The following is a 19,091-nucleotide window of genomic DNA, read 5'->3' on the forward strand; positions in this document are numbered from 1 at the left end:
TCGTTGCGCCCATCTAAAGTATTACGGGTCCTATAAGTTCATCGAATGATTTTGTTCAGTAATGACATAAATATAGCGTTAGTGAAACATGATGATAAATAAAGTTAATTGGAATTTATCTAACGAATAGTGTATATATACAAGTCCATAAATACGGGTTTAGCGTAGGCGCTAGTATGTAAAACAGAAAACAGCTACAGATAGTAGTGCGTTCTATAGATGTTTATTGTGTGTCTGTAATAAAGGCATCTGACAGCGTGGTAGAGACCTTCGTATTCTGATTGAATGGTTGATTCTTATATAAAGTTAGATATATATATATATATATATATATATATGATGAACTTGGCCCCGTAAGGGCTTGCACGGAAGCACCCTGTAGGCTTTCTGTGTGAGTCATAGTTGTACGTGGACTGATTTTACTGTTCGTGGGAAAACAACGTATCAGTATCATAGCAGGTTTGCATTGAGATTATACCTGCTACAGTATAACGACAACGGAACTGCCTCACATATAGTAGAACTTTTGGATATGGCTGGCTGAACAGGTCAGTGATTCGAATCAAAGACACGCGAGAATACTTCCGCCTACAAATGTTTTAGAAATTGTTTCCAGTCGCAAACTAAGCAAAAAAACGTCAATTAAATCATTCATGTCGTACACCTTTGACGTTTATAGATGCTAAACATTATCTCATATACCATTTGTCTTAGGTATTTTTTTTCTCTAACTTCTACTCGATTTTACCTCTTACAGTTTGGCTTCGGAAAAGGACCGCGTTGAAAAGCTATTAAAAGCCCAATGGGAGGCTCGATTGAATCGAAACAAATTGCAACAGCAGCAGCAGCAGCAGCAGACTCCAGCTACGATGGGATCATGCCCCTATCCGCCGGCTGGTTTAAGTAGCAACAATCCTGGGAACTCCAAAACATTTCAGCAAGATGGAAGCAGCAAAGGACTTTTGGGGATGATGCAGACCACCTCAAATTCTGCGAGCCTAACAACTCCAGCAAAAAGTAGTGGCCCTGTTTCGATCAAAGATGTGATGGCAGCTGTCGGAAATACATCGCGTAAAGATACACAAACAAGCCAAACATTCTCTTCATTGGGATCGGTAGCTGTGACACAGAGTCCGGCTTCTGCTGGATCTGGACGCCCCCGAATACATCCTCGACCATTGCTGCGCGAGCCCCGACTATGTCTCGATAAAAAGCAGCGCTGTGTTATCTGTAGCGTCGAAAAAGGCGCTGCTGGTCACCTCTTACAGGAGTACGACCAGCTAATCTGTAAAGTATGCTTCCGTTTTTTCTCCAAGTTTGTTCGTGTTCCTCTTCACCTAAGGTAAGTCTTAGATTTAGCGAATCTGATATAGAATACGAATGTTAGTTGTTTCACTCACATCGGCTCGTAACCTTGCTAGACAGTGGGCTAGGTGCTACGTTTGTCCGAACATGTGCCATATTTACATAGGGCTCACCAGAACAACAATCAACGAATCCAGCATTTGCTATTCAGTGGTTACTGACTATTAAATTATTCGACCCGACTCAATCATTGACATGTGTCCTGTTATATTTATGGCTGTCCCGCGCCTTAATTCTAGGTGTAATGGTGAAACCCTGGGCAACTGCCAGCTCCTCGTGGCGCCGAGGTGCCGCGCTTGCTGGGCGCAATCGTGCGTGCGAAACCTACAATTCGATGGGGCGGTGAAAAGCAAACTTCAGAACTTTCTACATGAAAAGAAGGAGGATCAACTACAGAAGCCGCAAGCGCAGCGGGTGGTACAGCAGCCACTCTATCCAAAGTCGCAACAGTCAGCCGCCGAGAAAAGTCACCATCACTTACAACAGCATCAATACAATAGCGCTCAACACCCACATCAGCATCAACATGGCCAACAACAGCATCAGCCACAGCAACAACAACCAACAGCCCAAAATTTACCTTCTTTACCTCCTGGCATCAGTGCCAACGTTGTTAACGAGCCCCGAGTGACACAGCAGCCAGAATCTCGCATTTCCGGTATTTTCAAGGAGCCTCGGCCTTTTCCGCTTCCTTTGTCGGCAGCTCGACGGGAGCAGGAATTCAGCTTAACGCAGGCATCGCAAAGAAACCTCACTCTTTCGTCAAGGTGCTCGCTGTCAGGGGTTCAAGAGAAGTCAACGAGTGTTCACTCAGCGACGATACCTTCGTCATCGTTACACGCAACGTCTTGTAAAATTATAAGTAGTAGCAGCGGTAATAATAACAGCTGCAATTTTAGTGGAAAAAAGGAATCTATTGTTGTTAACAATATTCAACGCCCAGTCTCGTTCGCTCAATGTTCTACTAACGAGGGCCGAGACCCAGCGACGACGACAACGACGACAACGACGACGACGACAACGACGACGACGACAGCAACAGCAGCAACATCCACAGCCATCGTTGCCGTTAAATTAAAGTCGTCCTCATCGCCAAGAGAGCTACCGAGAGAGAAAGAAGGTGCGAGAGTCAAGCAGGTGTGTCGAAGGGGCCCAGGCGTCAAAAGAAAAGAGTCCGCGGTCGGAACAAGTTTCAGCGTGGGCCATGAAGGAAATTTGGCCACTTCTACATCGTCCTCAATGAAGACAGAAGGACTACCACCCCCGCCGCCGAAGACGGGAGCATCTTCGGTATTTGGCTCTATGACTACGATAGCGACCGAGCGGTCCGCGTTACGGAAGCATCACTTGGTTAACAAGAAGTCGGCAGCTGGAGCAATGGCACCAACGTCTGCGGTGACATCTGCTATGTCGACGATATCCTGCACACTGACAGCTGCAGCAAGCACTGTAGTACAAAGCGAAAGGCATAAAGAGGAGTTTAAGGAACCGCGCCGTGACAATTCGGGCATTGTACTTAGTCGGAAGGTGGGCTCTATAGTTTTGATCCATTCTTGTTTAATAGATCTAGATGTTTTATTGGGTAAAAGTAAATAGATAGTCGCGCGAATGTGATTCATTGAGCTAACTGTAAGTAACCATCCGAATGGAAAGCACGCGTGCGGCTGCGATATTTATAGAGAGGCACTTTTTTGAGTAGCTTCTGCAAGTTATATCTAGTTGGCACTTGTTTCGGATCCATAAGCCGACTTCCTTGATACTGACGATTTGCTAACGTTGTTTCTATCGTTTCTCTCACTTTGTGCATACAATAGGTTCGTGCGCCTGTTCGAGCGCATCCGACGAAGCGCTGGGAAAATATGGAGCCTACTCTTGAGTACCCGGGTGTGAAACCGCTGAACTGGAGTTCCCTTGGCGAGGATCTTTCACGTCTCCTAAATATCGGCCTCCCCGTGATCGTCGCCAATCCCACACAATTACCCAACGTTCTATTATGTTTTGTGTGCGCCTCAAGTGTCAAACACAACAGCGCTCTATACTGTGCCATGTGCTGTGAGCCGTATCACACGTTTTGCGTACAGATTAAAGAGGTAAGATAATAAGCAACAGTTGTCAATTCCGAATGTCTAGTTAATGGTTTCATGAAGAAAGAATCCTAACTTACACTTTCCTTATCAGTGCTTAAGGTTCTTCTTCGTTTTTTTTTGTTGTTGTTTTGGTGTCGACAGGCGGATAGTGTTAACCCGTTAAGTTGGTTATGCCCAAAATGTCAAGCCTGTACGGGCTGTGGCAAGCGTGATCGCCGCCAGCAGATGCTCAAATGCAGTAACTGTCGACAGGTGCAACACGCCCGATGCGTACAGCCTGGCTATCCAAACGCGCCAAGTAAACGAAAATCTATATGGACTTGTGTCCGATGCATACGCTGCAAGTCGTGTGACACCAACGCTCGAGTGATGTCCGGCTGGAACTTCGATCTGCAACTGTGCGCCGAGTGTGTCTCACTTCGGCAGCGGGGCAATTTCTGTCCGGTCTGTGAACGCTGCTACGAAGCGGACGATTACGACATCGAGATGGTGGAATGCGCTAGGTGCCGTAAGTGGGTGCATGCCGCGTGCGAAAACCTCACACCGGATGAATACCATCTTCTTTCAGTTTTACCAGACAGCGACACGTTTACATGCACTCGCTGCGGTGGCCCCGATCAAGCCGGGCAGAGAAGAGATCTGCTGGCAAAAGCTACCCGAATGCTAAATCACAAATGTGTTCTTGTGCTCAATCGAGTTCATTCGCTGAGTCCGGCCACGATGGCGTTAGCAGGTGGCGTAATGGATAAAGCGTCAAACAACAGCTACCTATCGCTTAAGGCCTTTTGTCGTGATATCCTGCAGGCGGCCTTGCGTGGGGGTGTCGCAATTAAGCCACTCCGTGAAATGCTCCTTAATCTTCTAGGATTCTACTTTCGTGATCTGAACGACATGATTGATCAGCTATTGGTGGTTGTCAGTCCGACGAAGGATGTGATGAGAGGCGGAGACAAAGACTCAAAACCATTATCGTTACCAATCCTTCCGCCAAGTGCTGATCACCACTATGCTCGTTTGGAGGATGGGCAACAACAAGAGATCAAAAAGGAGAATACATTGGTAAATATATATATAAAGATGCTGGTTAATGTGATTTCGTGCGTTTACATTCATGGAACTGTTAAATGCTGAACAATGGAAGTTAGGTATATGTGAAATTAGTTCAGTGTACCTGGTTGATTTTATATTATATATACTTAAAAGACGTATACCATTTAATTTATATTGTGGTTGTTGTTTTTCAGAGCGACTCACTCGAATGTGACCAGTTTCGGGAAGATGGTCGTTTATGTTCATTTTGTGGTTCACGAGGCGACGATGCCGATTGTGCCGGTCGCCTCCTTTATCTCGGCTGTGACTGCTGGGGTCATGCCAACTGTGTTCTCTGGTCAGCTGAGGTATATCAGGATGCCAATGGATTCTTGCATAACGTCTATATGGCAATGGCCCGAGGCCGCTTTCTCAAGTGCGAGCTGTGTTCGGCGAACGGCGCTACGATAGGCTGCTGTGAACGCAACTGCGTCGCTAACTATCATTTCGGCTGTGCACTTCGGGCCGGCGCCGTTTTTTGTCGTGACAAAAGCGTATTCTGTCTCAAGCATTCGCGACTTCAAGGCGGCATCGAGCCTGTTCGACAGGAAGAGCTGCTAGCATGTGAGCGGCCAATGTATGTGGATCAGACCGAGCTGAAAAACAGTTTAGGCCGACATAAAACGTGGAGCCAAGGAGCACGACCAGCATTGGTTCGTGTTTGTATCGGCGGTCTAATCATTGAGGCACTTGGACATATCAAGTTGGCGTCGGACTTCGATCCCGATGTTTTAGTACCGGTTGATTTTCGTTGTCGTCGAGTGTTTTGGAGTGTCGCCAATGCTGCGAAGCGCGCCGAGTACCGTCTATCCACTCGACAGGTCGACCCAAAATGCTTCAACGACCCATTAGCTCACTCGCTAACTGATCACTGCGCTAAACCGATTTCATCAGGTTTTGGTAGGTCCAGGTGGCGTCATATGTCCGTACAGGCATTCTCTAATCTAGGAAAATAACGTATAATAACATGCATACATATATCCTGGGATGTACGATTATACATTTCCTACTTAAATACTCTATTATACAACACCTTTAAAAACATTATTTTTTCATGTTGCAAACACGATTGTTCATTTCACTGTATTCCAGTTTGAGCTGATATTGATTGATTCAATTGGACGTCTTTGTTTTTTATTCAGATGTTGCCGCTTCATCAATGGTGTCGTACGACGCTGAACGCGAGCTCGACACTCGGCTTCTCGAGGAGCTGTCCCGATGCGTCCATTCATCCAACTCGCATATCGACCTTACTGAGTTTCTAGAAAGTGTCACGCGATCTCTTGACCCCGAGTTGGCCAGCGGTCAGCATCAAACCCAAAACCAGTCCCAGCAGCTTCATCAATCTAACCATCTTGTTCATCAGCAGCCACAGCAGCAGCAGCAGCAACAACAACAACAACAACAACAACAACAGCAGGACTGTAGTCACCTTCAACAACAGCAGCAGCAGCAGCAACAACAACAGCACGCGCAGGCTCATATTCAACAACAGCATCCAAATCAAACTCAGGTGTCTAGCGATATGTCAAGCGCTGGCGATTCCGCAAGTGATGCTATTTCGATGGGAGTCGACGTAGCCTCACCCTCACATCAAAACACCTGTTCGCTTGAAAACATCGGAGATCCGACTGGAGATGTGTCCAGTCACCAACAACCAAGTCATCTTCTTCATAGTCAACAATCTGAGCTAACGTCAGTCAATAGCTTAGAAAACAACACCGCTGCCTGCCTTTCGCATATGTTAGACCACTCATCGCAGCCTCAGACGCAACACTCTCAGCAGTTGAATCTTGGGGACCACGTGGACCAGGTCTTGCTTGGGTCGCCTCATAACTGTGAACAGACACACGCTAGCACTATTACTGTGACCCAGCAGCAACCACCGATGGGTCATCAAGCCCAGCTAAGTTCAACCACTCAACAACCGCAAGCTCATCACTTGAATGGCAATAATCAAGCATCACCTTCGTCTGTAGCTGCAACGACAGTGGCTTCGGCGCAGCAGATGTCGAGTCCATCCCCCCAGCAACCGCAACAGCAATCGACGACTGCTACCTCTGTAACGGCTGTTTCAACAGGTATGGCATCCTCCATGCAGACTCCGATATCGGCTGTGGCTACCACCGACGGAAACCAGCAACATCAACCCCAACATGCGCATGTATCGCAACATTCAGTTCAACAACAACAACAAACCCAAACGTTGCAGCAGCAGCGGCAGCAGCAGCACGACCCAGCCCACTCTGATGCGCTAGCCCAGAGCATAAGTACATCGACCACAGCGGTAACAACTGGTGGCGTGGGAGTTCTGGGCGCTAGTGGGATCGTCTGTCCATCGACAGTTGTTACGAGCGGTGGAGCTGTTGCAGCATCTACAGGTGGAGCCGTTCACCATCACCATCATTTTCATCATGGATGTGCTCACGTACGTCTAGCGCACAGCTGTCTTGGTCATCAGCATCAGCACAACAACGGCAGCGGTAGCAACGGTCCACTTTCAGGTAACTGCGCCCAAGGTGGCGGCAACGGCGAACTGGTTGGCATCAGCTGTGTTAACAATCAACAACAATCAACAGCGACCGCAGCGACGGTGGGCGGAAGTCTCCAGCTCACGGAACAAACGACTGGCACTGTAGCTTCCGCAACGCAGCAACAGCAATCTACAATGGTTCAACAAACAGCACAACCTCAACAACAGCAACAGGCAATGCCTCAGACTGGAGTTACAGCCCAGCAAGGAAACCTTTTAGCAGCTCCCCTTCAGACGTTGTTAAAGAAGCGGGCTGATGGCACCGTGACGATTTCGGTCGAGCAGCTAAACCAGCTCAATAGCCACCTTGTGTCGAATAGTCCATTGCTCAGCCATCCGAGTGCCAAGGCTGCGGCAACGCTAATCAGTGCCACAGCTTTTTCAGGAACTGGTGGAGCTGCCAATACTGCAACGGGAACTACGCTAACAAGTGGTCCCACACATCATGCCGGCGGTGCCACAGCATCTAGTCCTATGCAGGTGTCCGTAAATGGGTTAGCTGCGCCTACTGCGATACCTTCGGCCGGCGGAACTGGTCCTGGTAATGTCTTGTCCCAACACCAGATCCATCATCACCATCACCACCACCATCACCACCTGCATCATCCGACAACGGTGTCGATTCAGCAGCAGTCTACTGCGGGCTCGTCCTCCGTTTCGTCGCTCACAACAACAGCCTCAGCGACAACGACAACGCCAGCTGCTTCCCCACTACTCTCACCGTCGGGCACTGCGGTCCAACTTCTGCAGCAGGCGAACGGTAACCTGACCCTGCTCAGCCCGAACAACAGCCATTTGCATCTTCGCAGTGTCGGTATGAGTGACGTACAAGGGGCTCTGTTAAGTCCTACAGGGCTCGCAGGTGTCCCAGGAGTGGTTGCGAGCCAGCTCGTCAACAAAGTGTCACCTCCTCGGCCGAAAACAATTTTGCCAAAAATGAGCGCCCTTCCGGTGCCTGCGGGGGCTGCTGGGGGTACAGGTGGCACCGCCGCAACTGCGGCGACAGCTACAGGCCAAGTGAAAACTACCACCGTTCCTCTAACAAAAGCGAATTTACTTGCCGCAGCCGCAGCTGCTAGCGGTCCGTCGAGTTTGCTGACATCGCCGACGATGGCACAAGCCCTCGCTCAGAATCCGCTCGCAGCGACACTAAACGTTCAACAGCAGCACACTGCTGCAGGCCTGTCAGTCCCACAGCTTCTTGGGTTGGCCCTCCCGCAGCAGAGTAGCGGAAATAACGCGCCTTGCGAAGTGTACGAAGTACCAGGCGGAACGATCATCATACCGAAGAAGGGCGTCGTCGGTGCAACCACCTCGACGCCAGGCGGGGTTGCCGCGGCCTTGAACCCCCAAGCGGGCGGCCTTAGCTATCTCGGAAGCGTGCCTCTGCTCGGCCAATTAGGACAGTTAGCTGTCGGCAGTCAACCCTGGCCCCTGGCGGCCCCACCAGCACCAACGATTCAGCTGATTCAAACGCCGACTGGTCAACAGGCGGTACTCCTTAATCCGTTTCTGCCTACACCGCTTATCTATCCTCAACTTGCTGTACCACAACCAAACCTTCTGCTGCAGCCACAGGGCGGAACCACGTTAGCGCAGTTGGTAGCCGCTGGTCAACAGGGTGCTCGTGCGGGACTCGTCAACACTCTCGGGGCCCAAGGCGCCCTTCAGATGCTCAATCCGGCACTTATACAGAAGCTTCAGCAGCAGCAACATACTACGGCACAGCATAAAAGCTCACCGACTGGTCAACTGGCGGCGGGCACTACCAAAATATCAGTGACCACAGCTTCAACAACGGTAATATGGTTTGGTCTTGTAAAGTTTTAATGGGGAGGCTTTAACGACGTAAGGGTTATCACGTGACAAATGTGGTATAATAATATATATATTTGTTGCCTGTTTAGATATTCCCTAGAAGCATAGCGAGCATACATATACAGCGAACATATTGAATGTGAAAGAACATGCTATTAATAAGAGTAATTTAACATTTCGGTAACAGTTTATCTAAAATAGATAGAAAATCTATCTAACAGAATGACAGTGTTCGTCCCCCGAGTGGTATGAATAAAAAAATGGCCAATTTTTTTTAGTAATTATCATTGCGTTGATTTGCTTTAAGCCATGATGGGTTTTTGTTTCTCACATATTATAGAACCTCGGCTCACCACTGAGTTTGCGTACAAATCAAACTAGCAGCACGCCAATGCTAGGTACAAGTTCTGCGAGCAGCGGCAGCGGCGGCTCAGGAAGTAATGGGGGACCATCACCATTACCCTGTCTACCTGAGAAAAGCAGTCCATCCGATGTTGTATCGACTACTACGCAAGACATTGCTGAAGACAAGGCATCGCCTCGTATTGGTCATATTGAATTGGGTACGGATGGTGGAAGCAGTCCTGCTCAGGAACAACACCAACAGTCGCAAGATACCACGGCACAGATTAACGTCGGACTCCTCGGAGCGCAAGGCGGCTCCGATGGATTGGGACAAACAGGAAGTGGCGGCCACCTCAGCGGAGGCGGGAGTGCGAGCTCGCAGCCGCATCGGCCTAACTCAATGAACAGCAATAACGACCGCTACCCTGAGCCAGATTCGTCGACGAATGAACTTCCTCTGATCGAGCGGATGGGCACCTGTTCTCCGTTGTCGTTACCGCCGCCGCAGAGTCCATTCTCGTCCTCGCCGTCGCCGTCGTCGTCGCCCTGTGACCAGGAAGACGCCGATGCTGAGAGCATCCTTGCCTTACTACAGAAAGCAGCAAACAAAATCATGGATGCGGGGTTGCAAGTCGAGGTCGCCGACAGTTGCACCGATGACGAGCAGCAAAGTCTATCCGTGCAAATGGACTGTAGCTCACTTAACGCTTCGGCTTCAGTTCCGCCACCTTCAATGCATAACCAGCAGCAACAGCAACATTTGCAGCCGTCACAGCAAGAGCAGAATTCGTCGGATCATCAACATTCTCCAGAGATGCTGCATCTACAGCAGCATCAGCCACAGCAGCTTCAGACACAACAGCAGCAGCAAGTGCAGCAGCACCTTCTGCACCAACAGCAGCAGCAGCAGCAGCAGCAGCAACTCCAGTCCCTGATGATGGACCGAGGTCCGCAGCACAATCTCGTGGGATCACAGCACCATCAGACGCAACCACAGCAGACGCCACAGCATTCCCACCAGCAGCCGAGTCTCCAGTCTCATATTCAACCGCTTCGGCCGCAACAACAACCGGTGATACCACATCAACAAAGCCAGCAGCAGCGACAAGGGCAACTGCAGTTGCACAGCCCTCAGCCACTTGGCGGACAGCAGCAGCACCACCACGAGACAGGTGGCACTGGGTCCCAGGAACAACCACAGCATTTAGTAGGCTCACCACAGAGCTGCCCTAGCAGCATTATGGGCCTCCACAGCAGTCCGCATAGTCATCACGCACAACAGCAGCAGTCGCAGCAGCACCATCCGCAGGTACTTAACCATCATCATCAACACGGTGTCGCGGTTCAGAGTAACAGCGGAAATACGAATACTAATTCGAATCATACGACTACTTCCATAACAACAATTCGTCTTCCAATCGAGTGTGGCTCGGCGGTGTCGGCACAGCATGAACAGCAGCAACAGCAGCAGCAGCTTCAGCAACAAACTCCACAGCAGACACATGAACAGCTTCAATCGCAAATTTCGCTACATGTACCCACATCGCTACCGGGTTCGAGCGTAGTAATTCAACATGGCGTACAAGCACCTGTCGTTGCCCCATCTACTTCACCTGCCTCCTCGTCACTTTTGGGAGGACCACCGCTCATTAGCGGTGAAGGAACCGGCTTACACCATCAACAACAACAACAACAACAGCAACAAACGCAACAACTTCAGACTTCTTCATCTCCTGCAGGTACCACTGACTCAGAAATCGTCACTATGTTTCCCGTAGTACCGCCGCCTCCTACCATTACAAAATCGTTACCATCAGGCATAAGTGGCGTGGGCAGCGGCAACAGCGGAAGCGGCGCGCTCACGCAAACTGTATCGCCTCTAACACTGGTCGACGCCCCTCCCTCGGATCGACCCTATCTCATCTATCGGTTGGAAAGCAGTGACGGCGCCTACTCGAACGAGTCGCACAATATAAATGCGCTTTGGCGTGATTTGTTTGAACAGTTGCAGCTGGCAAGAACGGCGGCTAATCTCGACCCGTTACCGATCAATGCTACGGAAATTGACGGGTACGCAATGATGGGGCTGAGGAACGCGCTGGTATGCCATCTCCTCGAGCAGCTACCTGGTGCCGACGAATGTCGCGTTTACGAAGCTAAGTACCATCGGTGGAGGTCGCTATACAAGAACGCGTCGGGGTGCGCGCGCACCGAGGCATTCGACGGCCAACGCTCGGATCACGACATGTTCTCGTGGCTGACATCCTACCATAGACATCCTCCACAGTTTACGTCGGGCAATTCGAGCGGAGGACGTGGCGGTGCTGATCACCATGACATGGCACCGGCCTGCTCAAAACGGCACACGTCACTTGACCTGCCAGACGCCATGAGGTATCGTCACCTCAAGGACACCGCCAAACAAGTGGCAGGCGTTTATCGATCGGGTATTCACGGCAGGGGCCTATATTGCAAAAAAGACATTGCCAAGGGAGAAATGATTATTGGTGAGTAACAAGTGGCTTTTTCGCCGCCCTTTCTACATTCCGTATCATGCATAGGACAGCGAGCGGCTGTAAAGAGAATTCAAAGACAATAAACACATGAATGACTGGCCAGTTTACTAATTGGGCGACCTTTCATGCCGGCATTTTCAGAGTATTCGGGCGAGGTGATTAGAAGTACGCTGTGCGATCTTCGCGAGAAGTATTACGAGAGTCGCGGTTTAGGTTGCTATATGTTCCGCATGGACAACGATCAAGTAGTGGACGCTACGGTCAAGGGCAATGCTGCTCGATTCATTAATCATTCGTGTGACGTAAGTCGAAAAGTGCCAACCAACTACTACCTAATATATATTCATATTCGACGACAGTGTCGCATACGATCAGCTCCAGAACGTTACGAACTTAACATGAATACTATTTGATATTATCTTCTATAATTTCAGCCCAATTGCTACTCGAAGATGATTACGGTGGACAATAAGAAGCACATCGTGATCTACGCTTTGAGAGAGTGAGTCTGCCCGTATTATATACATCTCTATCGTTATCCACCTCGAAATCTTTGGCAACTATCCACTGCATGCAACTTTTCGGCCGTTACAAGACAGATAATTGTGACCAAGGGCAAACAGGTCATCTGCTAGCTTTTTAAGCTACCAGATATCCGTTTCGATAATAGATCTCTGATGAGCTAGCAAGTAATCGTGTCGATCCAGCAGCGTATTAGTAAAAAAATCTGTCGTCGGCATAACGTACTGAAAGGTCCGCTGTTCGGCTAAAAAAAAACGTAGGACATCATCTATTTTGAACGCATGAGCTGAAATACACGTCCTGAATCGGAGGGTGTCACGTTTGCAGGATGTTTAGAAAATACATCAATTATCACACGTATGATAGCTGATTAGAATGTAGAAGCTTTTAACAGAAAGCTCCATATCATCTTTTAGTACCGGATTTGGCTAACAAAGTTTTCCATATGATCCTTCGGCGCTTTAGGATTCGCTCGGGAGAGGAATTGACGTATGACTACAAATTTCCTATCGAGGACGATAAGCTTCAATGCACTTGCGGGTCGAGGAGGTGCCGGAAGTTCCTCAACTAATCTTATATCAGTCCGTACCGCGAGCTGTGGATGAACCGAATGTGCCACTCGAATCGTCATGCGTGCTGGTAAAAGGTCCCCCGCGAACGTGTCAGAAATGAACACGCTGCTCTAGGGTCCCGGAGTGACTATAGCGCCTGCTAGAGCAACAGTCGGTCCACACAACGACAATATAAAGCTATAGCGAATAGTTGAGTAAGAGCTAAAGGGTTGGCATTTGTCAAGCTTCTCATATCTTTTCTTCGCTGTTAAAACAACGATGTTGTCCGAAATGATGGAGACGATTTGCCATAGGGCGGATCGTAAGAAGGGGCAGTGTGTGACAAAGCATTATCATTCGATACATAAACTATTATTATTACGAATAATCAGTTTCCGGTCGATTGTTCCGGGAGACCATCTATCTTCGTTTTACTACTTAGACGAACCACACATAGAAGACACATTGAGACTGGTTGCGATGTGACAATGTTGTAAATGCAGTTAACGAAAGCTGGAAAGAAATGTTAAAGGAAGCTGGAAAAGTTAGATTACCTTTATGTGACCGTGCAGAAATTCTGGCTATTGCATCGCATCGTCTATAAATTGACCGGTGATTATAGAAGAGATCGGCAACTTAAATTTCACAGTAATTATACACGCGTTTATAAAGATACACCCACGCACATATATGCACACAACTAATCATATACAAAATCGCTACAAAGACTAGATTTAATAGCTGGTTGAAACTACGATGACGGTAGAACACTTGAGATATTGCTCGAATGCCCAGTGAATGGGGGCATAGAGCAGTGTTTTTGACAACCTGTGATGAGACTGCTTGGGAAATACAATACCAGATACTAAGAGAAATGGAGACAACATCACGAGGACAGCTATGATTTTGTATTTTTCTATATATCTGTGAACATAGAAGATATATATATATATATAATCTATATATATTATACTGGATGAAGCATACTCGTTTGTATTCGGAAGAGAAAGAAATACTTGTTGAACAGTGATGAAGATATTGAAAGAAGAATAAAGATCAACTGGGGGATAGAGGTATGTTGGCGGGAACATGGGGCACGCCATAGGTGCGGAGAGCGACCTCGTAGTTAGCACCCCCCCCCCCCCCTGCAGACGGTAGTGTATGTATGATATGGAAACGAAGGAAGGAAGGAACGAACGAACGAACGAACATACCGGCGACATGACAGATGAAAAGCCCTAATATAATGGTCATAACAAGATAAGTAGATCAGACATATGATTACTTATAGTTCTGTAGATGTAGAAAGTGACACTATGATTATCAGTTATTATGTCTATGACGATATGTGACCTCAAAGGTCGACCTATTTATGTTGAAGTGCACTTTTCCCAGGGAAGAAGACAGGTGAGAAAGAAGATTAGGGAATAGATATATGGCAAGGACGACAATTGATAATTATTATATACATTGTCATTATTGTGATTATGATGATTACTATTGCTATATTATCACTATCACAACAGTGGGAGAACCCTATTATTAAACAACTGGGTGTTGAGCTTCTTGTTGACGTGAATTTGTAAAAATAGTGGGTGACTGAGTCAACGTCGTGTTGTTTTTAGGACACTCACTGCATTGTCTCGTGGCATTCATGTCACAAAATGTTTATACGACACGCTAGATATCAAAGGATTAGCGAGACGGACAAGATTAAGATCATTTGCCTGCAACATCAATTTCAGCATCCTCGCTACTATCTATCAAACAATATTAAAGCAACACCATGTCCACACTCACGATTTTCACCCCATCAGATTGTAACAGGGCATTTCACGAGCCTTCTTGAACCCCGCCCCCGCCCCCGAGGCTCGAGGTGCCATAAAGTGCTCTTACCACTTTTTTGCTGCGATAACTATTTGTTGAAACATTACAAGCGGAAACGTTTGTTTCGTCAGAGTTTATACCCCTCATTTGTCACCTGTTTTTTTTCCAAATATTAGCAACGCGTAGCGTGGCTCTTTCCACCATGCTATGCAAAGCAATTAGTCGAACAACAGCGTATACGGTACGTGAAACAGAAATTATTGTTACTTCTCGCCATAGCAGAAGGGCATACGCGCCCAGCGATAGACTTATCGGCACTTGCATCACTACTAAATGGTAGAGCATTGAGGAACCGTTGATGAATAAAGTCAAACATAGCCTATTTCGTAGGACAGATGTCACACACATCCATACGTAAACATCTGAGCCTTTACCAGATCGATCTGTAGAAAAATTAATATGTTACTTTTCTAATAGCAAAAAATTTCAAACACAAGTGAGATATGAGATATATGTAGCTTCGAAAATCTTAGAACCATATTACGAATGACCGAATTCGTGTTGATCATTTTTTTTTCTCTTTATTATGATTATTACTACGATTTTTTTTACTTCACAATTTCTGCAGTTTATATATATATATATATACATATATATATATATATATATAGTTTTTATGGTATGTACATTCTATATGAAACGGGGGCAATTAAACGTCCTTCCATGGCTCTTTTTGGCATTTTCAGAAGTATGACAGTCGAATGAATAGTCGTACGTCGATATTTGATTGTATAGTGTTTACCTCAATCGATATAATGTCAGTATCGGCTAACATCCATCGACAGACGATGGTGAGAACAGTTACCGAAACTACTTTATTTCATCTTTACTTTATCGTCATTCTGGTACAGAAGGTGCCCCCACAGTAGTAGTGCATCTAGAACGCCTCCACGGATAGACAAATAAACGAAAATACACAAATAAAAACATATGAATGAAGGATATTGGTTTCAAAACACGATTGCCTAACTTACGCATATATATATATATATATATATATATATATATATATAGTTCATCTATTTATGTGTTCCGATTATATAAATTTATTGTCATAACTATTATTTTAAGAATTACAATAATACGACAATGTAACATTAACATTGCAATAGTGGAGTGTACTAGAAACGAGACGACCAGAAAACAATGAGATAAGGAGACCGTTATTATCGCTACATAATTGAGGATACCGTACTAATTTTGGTTGCGTTACGCGTATAGCACGACCAATAATATAATTCTTGCTCGGTAGAATTACTTCGATTTATTTATATGGAATAGAATTTTTATGTTGGCTATTTTTTCTTGCATACAAGCTTCGTTTTACTCCCAAATAAAAAAAAGAGCTTCGCTTCAGATAGAAGAAGAAAGTGAGATAAAAAAAAAAACACAGACAAATGAAAAACTCACCCTTCACGCCAACGTGTCGTTAATTACGATGGATAGTTATGCTGACGAAGACGCCTATTAGAACGGTGCCGATGGTGATTATGACTATTAGTACTATTATTATATCTGACTATTGAACGTGTAACTAATATTATAATCGAGTAACTTACGTCTGTCGGAATTATTCCTGCATATGTAGAACCGATATATGTATATCATTGTTGGACGTTTTTCTGGTCAGGTTGACCGGAAAGGATAGGCAGGGAGAAAGGGGGTGCGGGAGGCACATGGGAGAAAGCTAAGCTAGATATAGTAGAAACACTACACGCTGCTACTAAGGAAAACCAATAATGGACACGATAATAACAAAGCGACAAAAAAAAACTGCTGGCGGTCGACAACAATTTTTGCTGGCATTTCCGAAACGTATCTGACAATAAACGAGGAGGTGTTAGATGAAGAAATCTTGTAAACAATGTTGTAATGTGATAAATGATGATGAAAAGGACAAAGCGAATCGGTGTCGCCATTGAAGATGATGTACATTATTGTAAATAATAAAATAGAACGATAAATGATAAAAATTAACTTGTGCTAACAAACGGAGCCGATTTTTGTATTTGATAGCAGCTTAAGTATTTTTTTTATTGATTTTTGCAATAAAATTATGAAAATGTGATCGATGAAGTGGGTTTCTAACTGAAAAAAAAAAGTAGGATTTCCATGGACAATCAATATTCGCTATCGACGAGAGGCGTCTCGTTATTATAGGAAAAAAAAAACAGATCATTTGAAGAGTTGATTTGAAGCTCGCTAAGCAGATACTGAACTTCACGCAGGTGAAGTTCAATATCTGCTCAGTTCGTTATTACCAGTACTGCACCGAAGAACAATATATGGCCCATGGGCCAAACGGACTGTCCGCCTTTATAGCTCGCCAACTACAGCGGAACATGATACTCTACCTCTACTGAAATACTAATCATCTTGTACCCTCTTATGGTGCCATTGTGCCTGCAAGATTCTACAGGGCTTGTAGTCGGCTATCGGATAGAAAACCGGACCTTAATATTCTGGGCATTAAACTGTTTTATGGCTAGCCTAGTAAAACCAGTACGAGATTTGGTATGAATTATGATAGCTAATAATGTTCAGCTGAGGATACTTCCAAATGAAGGAACATATCGACAGTAGAGATTTCCATCTCGTTATTAATAGTATTAAATAATGGTAACACGAGAGTAGAAACCTTTTGGGCAGGAGAATACAAGCTTAGATCGATATTAGCAATATTCCGAATAAGTAAATTGTATTTCTCAGTATCACTAGGAGAACGCCCGTCAAAAAATTGAGGCTAGGGCAAAAGAGGAAGGGCGTGCCGGCTACTATTTTGCCTAAGGAAACTGGCAAGGCGAAAAGTTGTAACGTCTCGCGAGTAAGGTAGATGACAGGTTTTTGTCATCGTGATTCTTGCGCTCTGAAGTTAAGCGGTATCGGTCAATTAGAGTCGTGTAGCTCTATTCATTGTCTTGGCCGCTTGCCACAGAGCTTTTCCAGCAATTAGAACTCACGAAGCTCCATCAAATAGATACTGTGCATTTGCCTTAGGATGAGAGAAAGGAAGTACGAGTTTACTTGTGATCTTTGCTCAAATCATGCGACACCCGTTAGTCAATTTTTTTACTATGTTGATCGAGGTAAACAGTTATGATATTAACACTAGCCCTAAGTGCCACCAAGCAAAAACACATTAACGCGCCAGTGCACTTTAGGATAAGTTGACTTCCGTTGTAAATCGCAATTACCCGTCATTGTTCACCTTTCCAGAACATTTGTTTTAAGTTCAGAATTTTCTTCCTGATTTTTTCATGTGTCTAGTAGTAGCACCTCAATTGAATACAAGGTTTATATGGCAAGCTGTTTATATCACTGTACTTTCAAAATGGAACTCGATAGTCGTTGGGTGCTCCGACTCCCGACTTTTCTTGCCTTATCTGCTGTAAATCTGAATGACGATAACTGAGTACCCGGTCTCAAATTTTTGAGGGTACGAGTGCACCTCGAGCACGAAGAGAAACATCATGGAGTGTCGCATTGTTATAGAACAGCATTATCTTGAAATAAAAAAAAAATAGCGTTTATGACTTTTCTGATTAAACGACCAAATGTAAAATATATGAAGTGAAAGAAATATCTGTATATTCTCACCGAAGTAACTAGGGTTCTTCTTATGAGTTCAGCTCAATGAAATACGATTTACATTTAGCTGGATTAAGAAGTTTTGATCCGAAGGATTACAAGCGAAAAATCCGCACCGATGTTGATTTAACCTGGCGCTCAGTCCAACTACGGTCGATATCTACCAGCAGGAGTTCCCTTAAAACATCCGGTTTTACCACCGAATTAGCTTATTCCTCAGATACCTCTGAAAGACGTTTAAGCGCTATCTAATAATATATCAGGTGACCAAGTGCAATAGCGACAACAATGCAATAGCGTATCATCTACCCATTATATCTACTATAGTTTATCACGTCTTCGTAGACGTTTCAATATAGGCCCAACGTTTTTCGTTTTATCTATATAATTTTCATCGTAGTGTTATAGAGTATTTTTACGTTGGCCATACTATTATCATACATATTATTTCATGTAAATTCACTTCGGCAGTTGGGCTTTGGCATGTACCCGGGCTTGTCGGAATATAGCTGGGCATATCGTTCGATTCCGAAGTATTTATTTGAACAAGAAGCTTGATAGAGCCCCTGGCTAAAATTGTGATTTATAATAATAAGTCGGTACTATATATATATATATATATATATAAACCGCAGACAAAACCTTAGGACGGCGTGCTTTATATACAAATGTACATAGTTTTTAGGGTCCTACAGTGTGCCATATCCAAGTTTTCCTTAGTTTTTTTTCCGAACCCGGATAAAAACTAGCAATAACGTGGGTCGACGAACAGTTCGTCAAAAGATTCCAC

At 45.6% G+C, this 19,091-nt stretch overlaps 1 protein-coding gene across 1 annotated transcript in view; it reads left to right on the forward strand.

Annotated features, from left to right (window-relative positions):
* The window catches only part of LOC111261766 (uncharacterized), a 57,728-nt gene extending 41,020 nt beyond the window's left edge, over positions 1-16,708 (forward strand). Inside the window, exons 4-13 of the mRNA XM_022835507.2 lie at positions 758-1,342; positions 1,605-2,892; positions 3,180-3,455; positions 3,594-4,511; positions 4,697-5,441; positions 5,684-8,874; positions 9,233-11,744; positions 11,895-12,055; positions 12,188-12,255; positions 12,741-16,708. Coding sequence (XP_022691242.1) covers positions 758-1,342; positions 1,605-2,892; positions 3,180-3,455; positions 3,594-4,511; positions 4,697-5,441; positions 5,684-8,874; positions 9,233-11,744; positions 11,895-12,055; positions 12,188-12,255; positions 12,741-12,846 — 9,850 coding nt within the window. The 3' untranslated portion in view covers positions 12,847-16,708. The remainder of the gene's footprint in view (positions 1-757; positions 1,343-1,604; positions 2,893-3,179; positions 3,456-3,593; positions 4,512-4,696; positions 5,442-5,683; positions 8,875-9,232; positions 11,745-11,894; positions 12,056-12,187; positions 12,256-12,740) is intronic.
* Positions 16,709-19,091: the final 2,383 nt, after the last annotated feature.

Source organism: Varroa jacobsoni, unplaced genomic scaffold (genome assembly GCF_002532875.2).
Source record: "Varroa jacobsoni isolate VJ856 unplaced genomic scaffold, vjacob_1.0 scaffold_593, whole genome shotgun sequence".
NCBI classification, from domain to species: domain Eukaryota; kingdom Metazoa; phylum Arthropoda; class Arachnida; order Mesostigmata; family Varroidae; genus Varroa; species Varroa jacobsoni.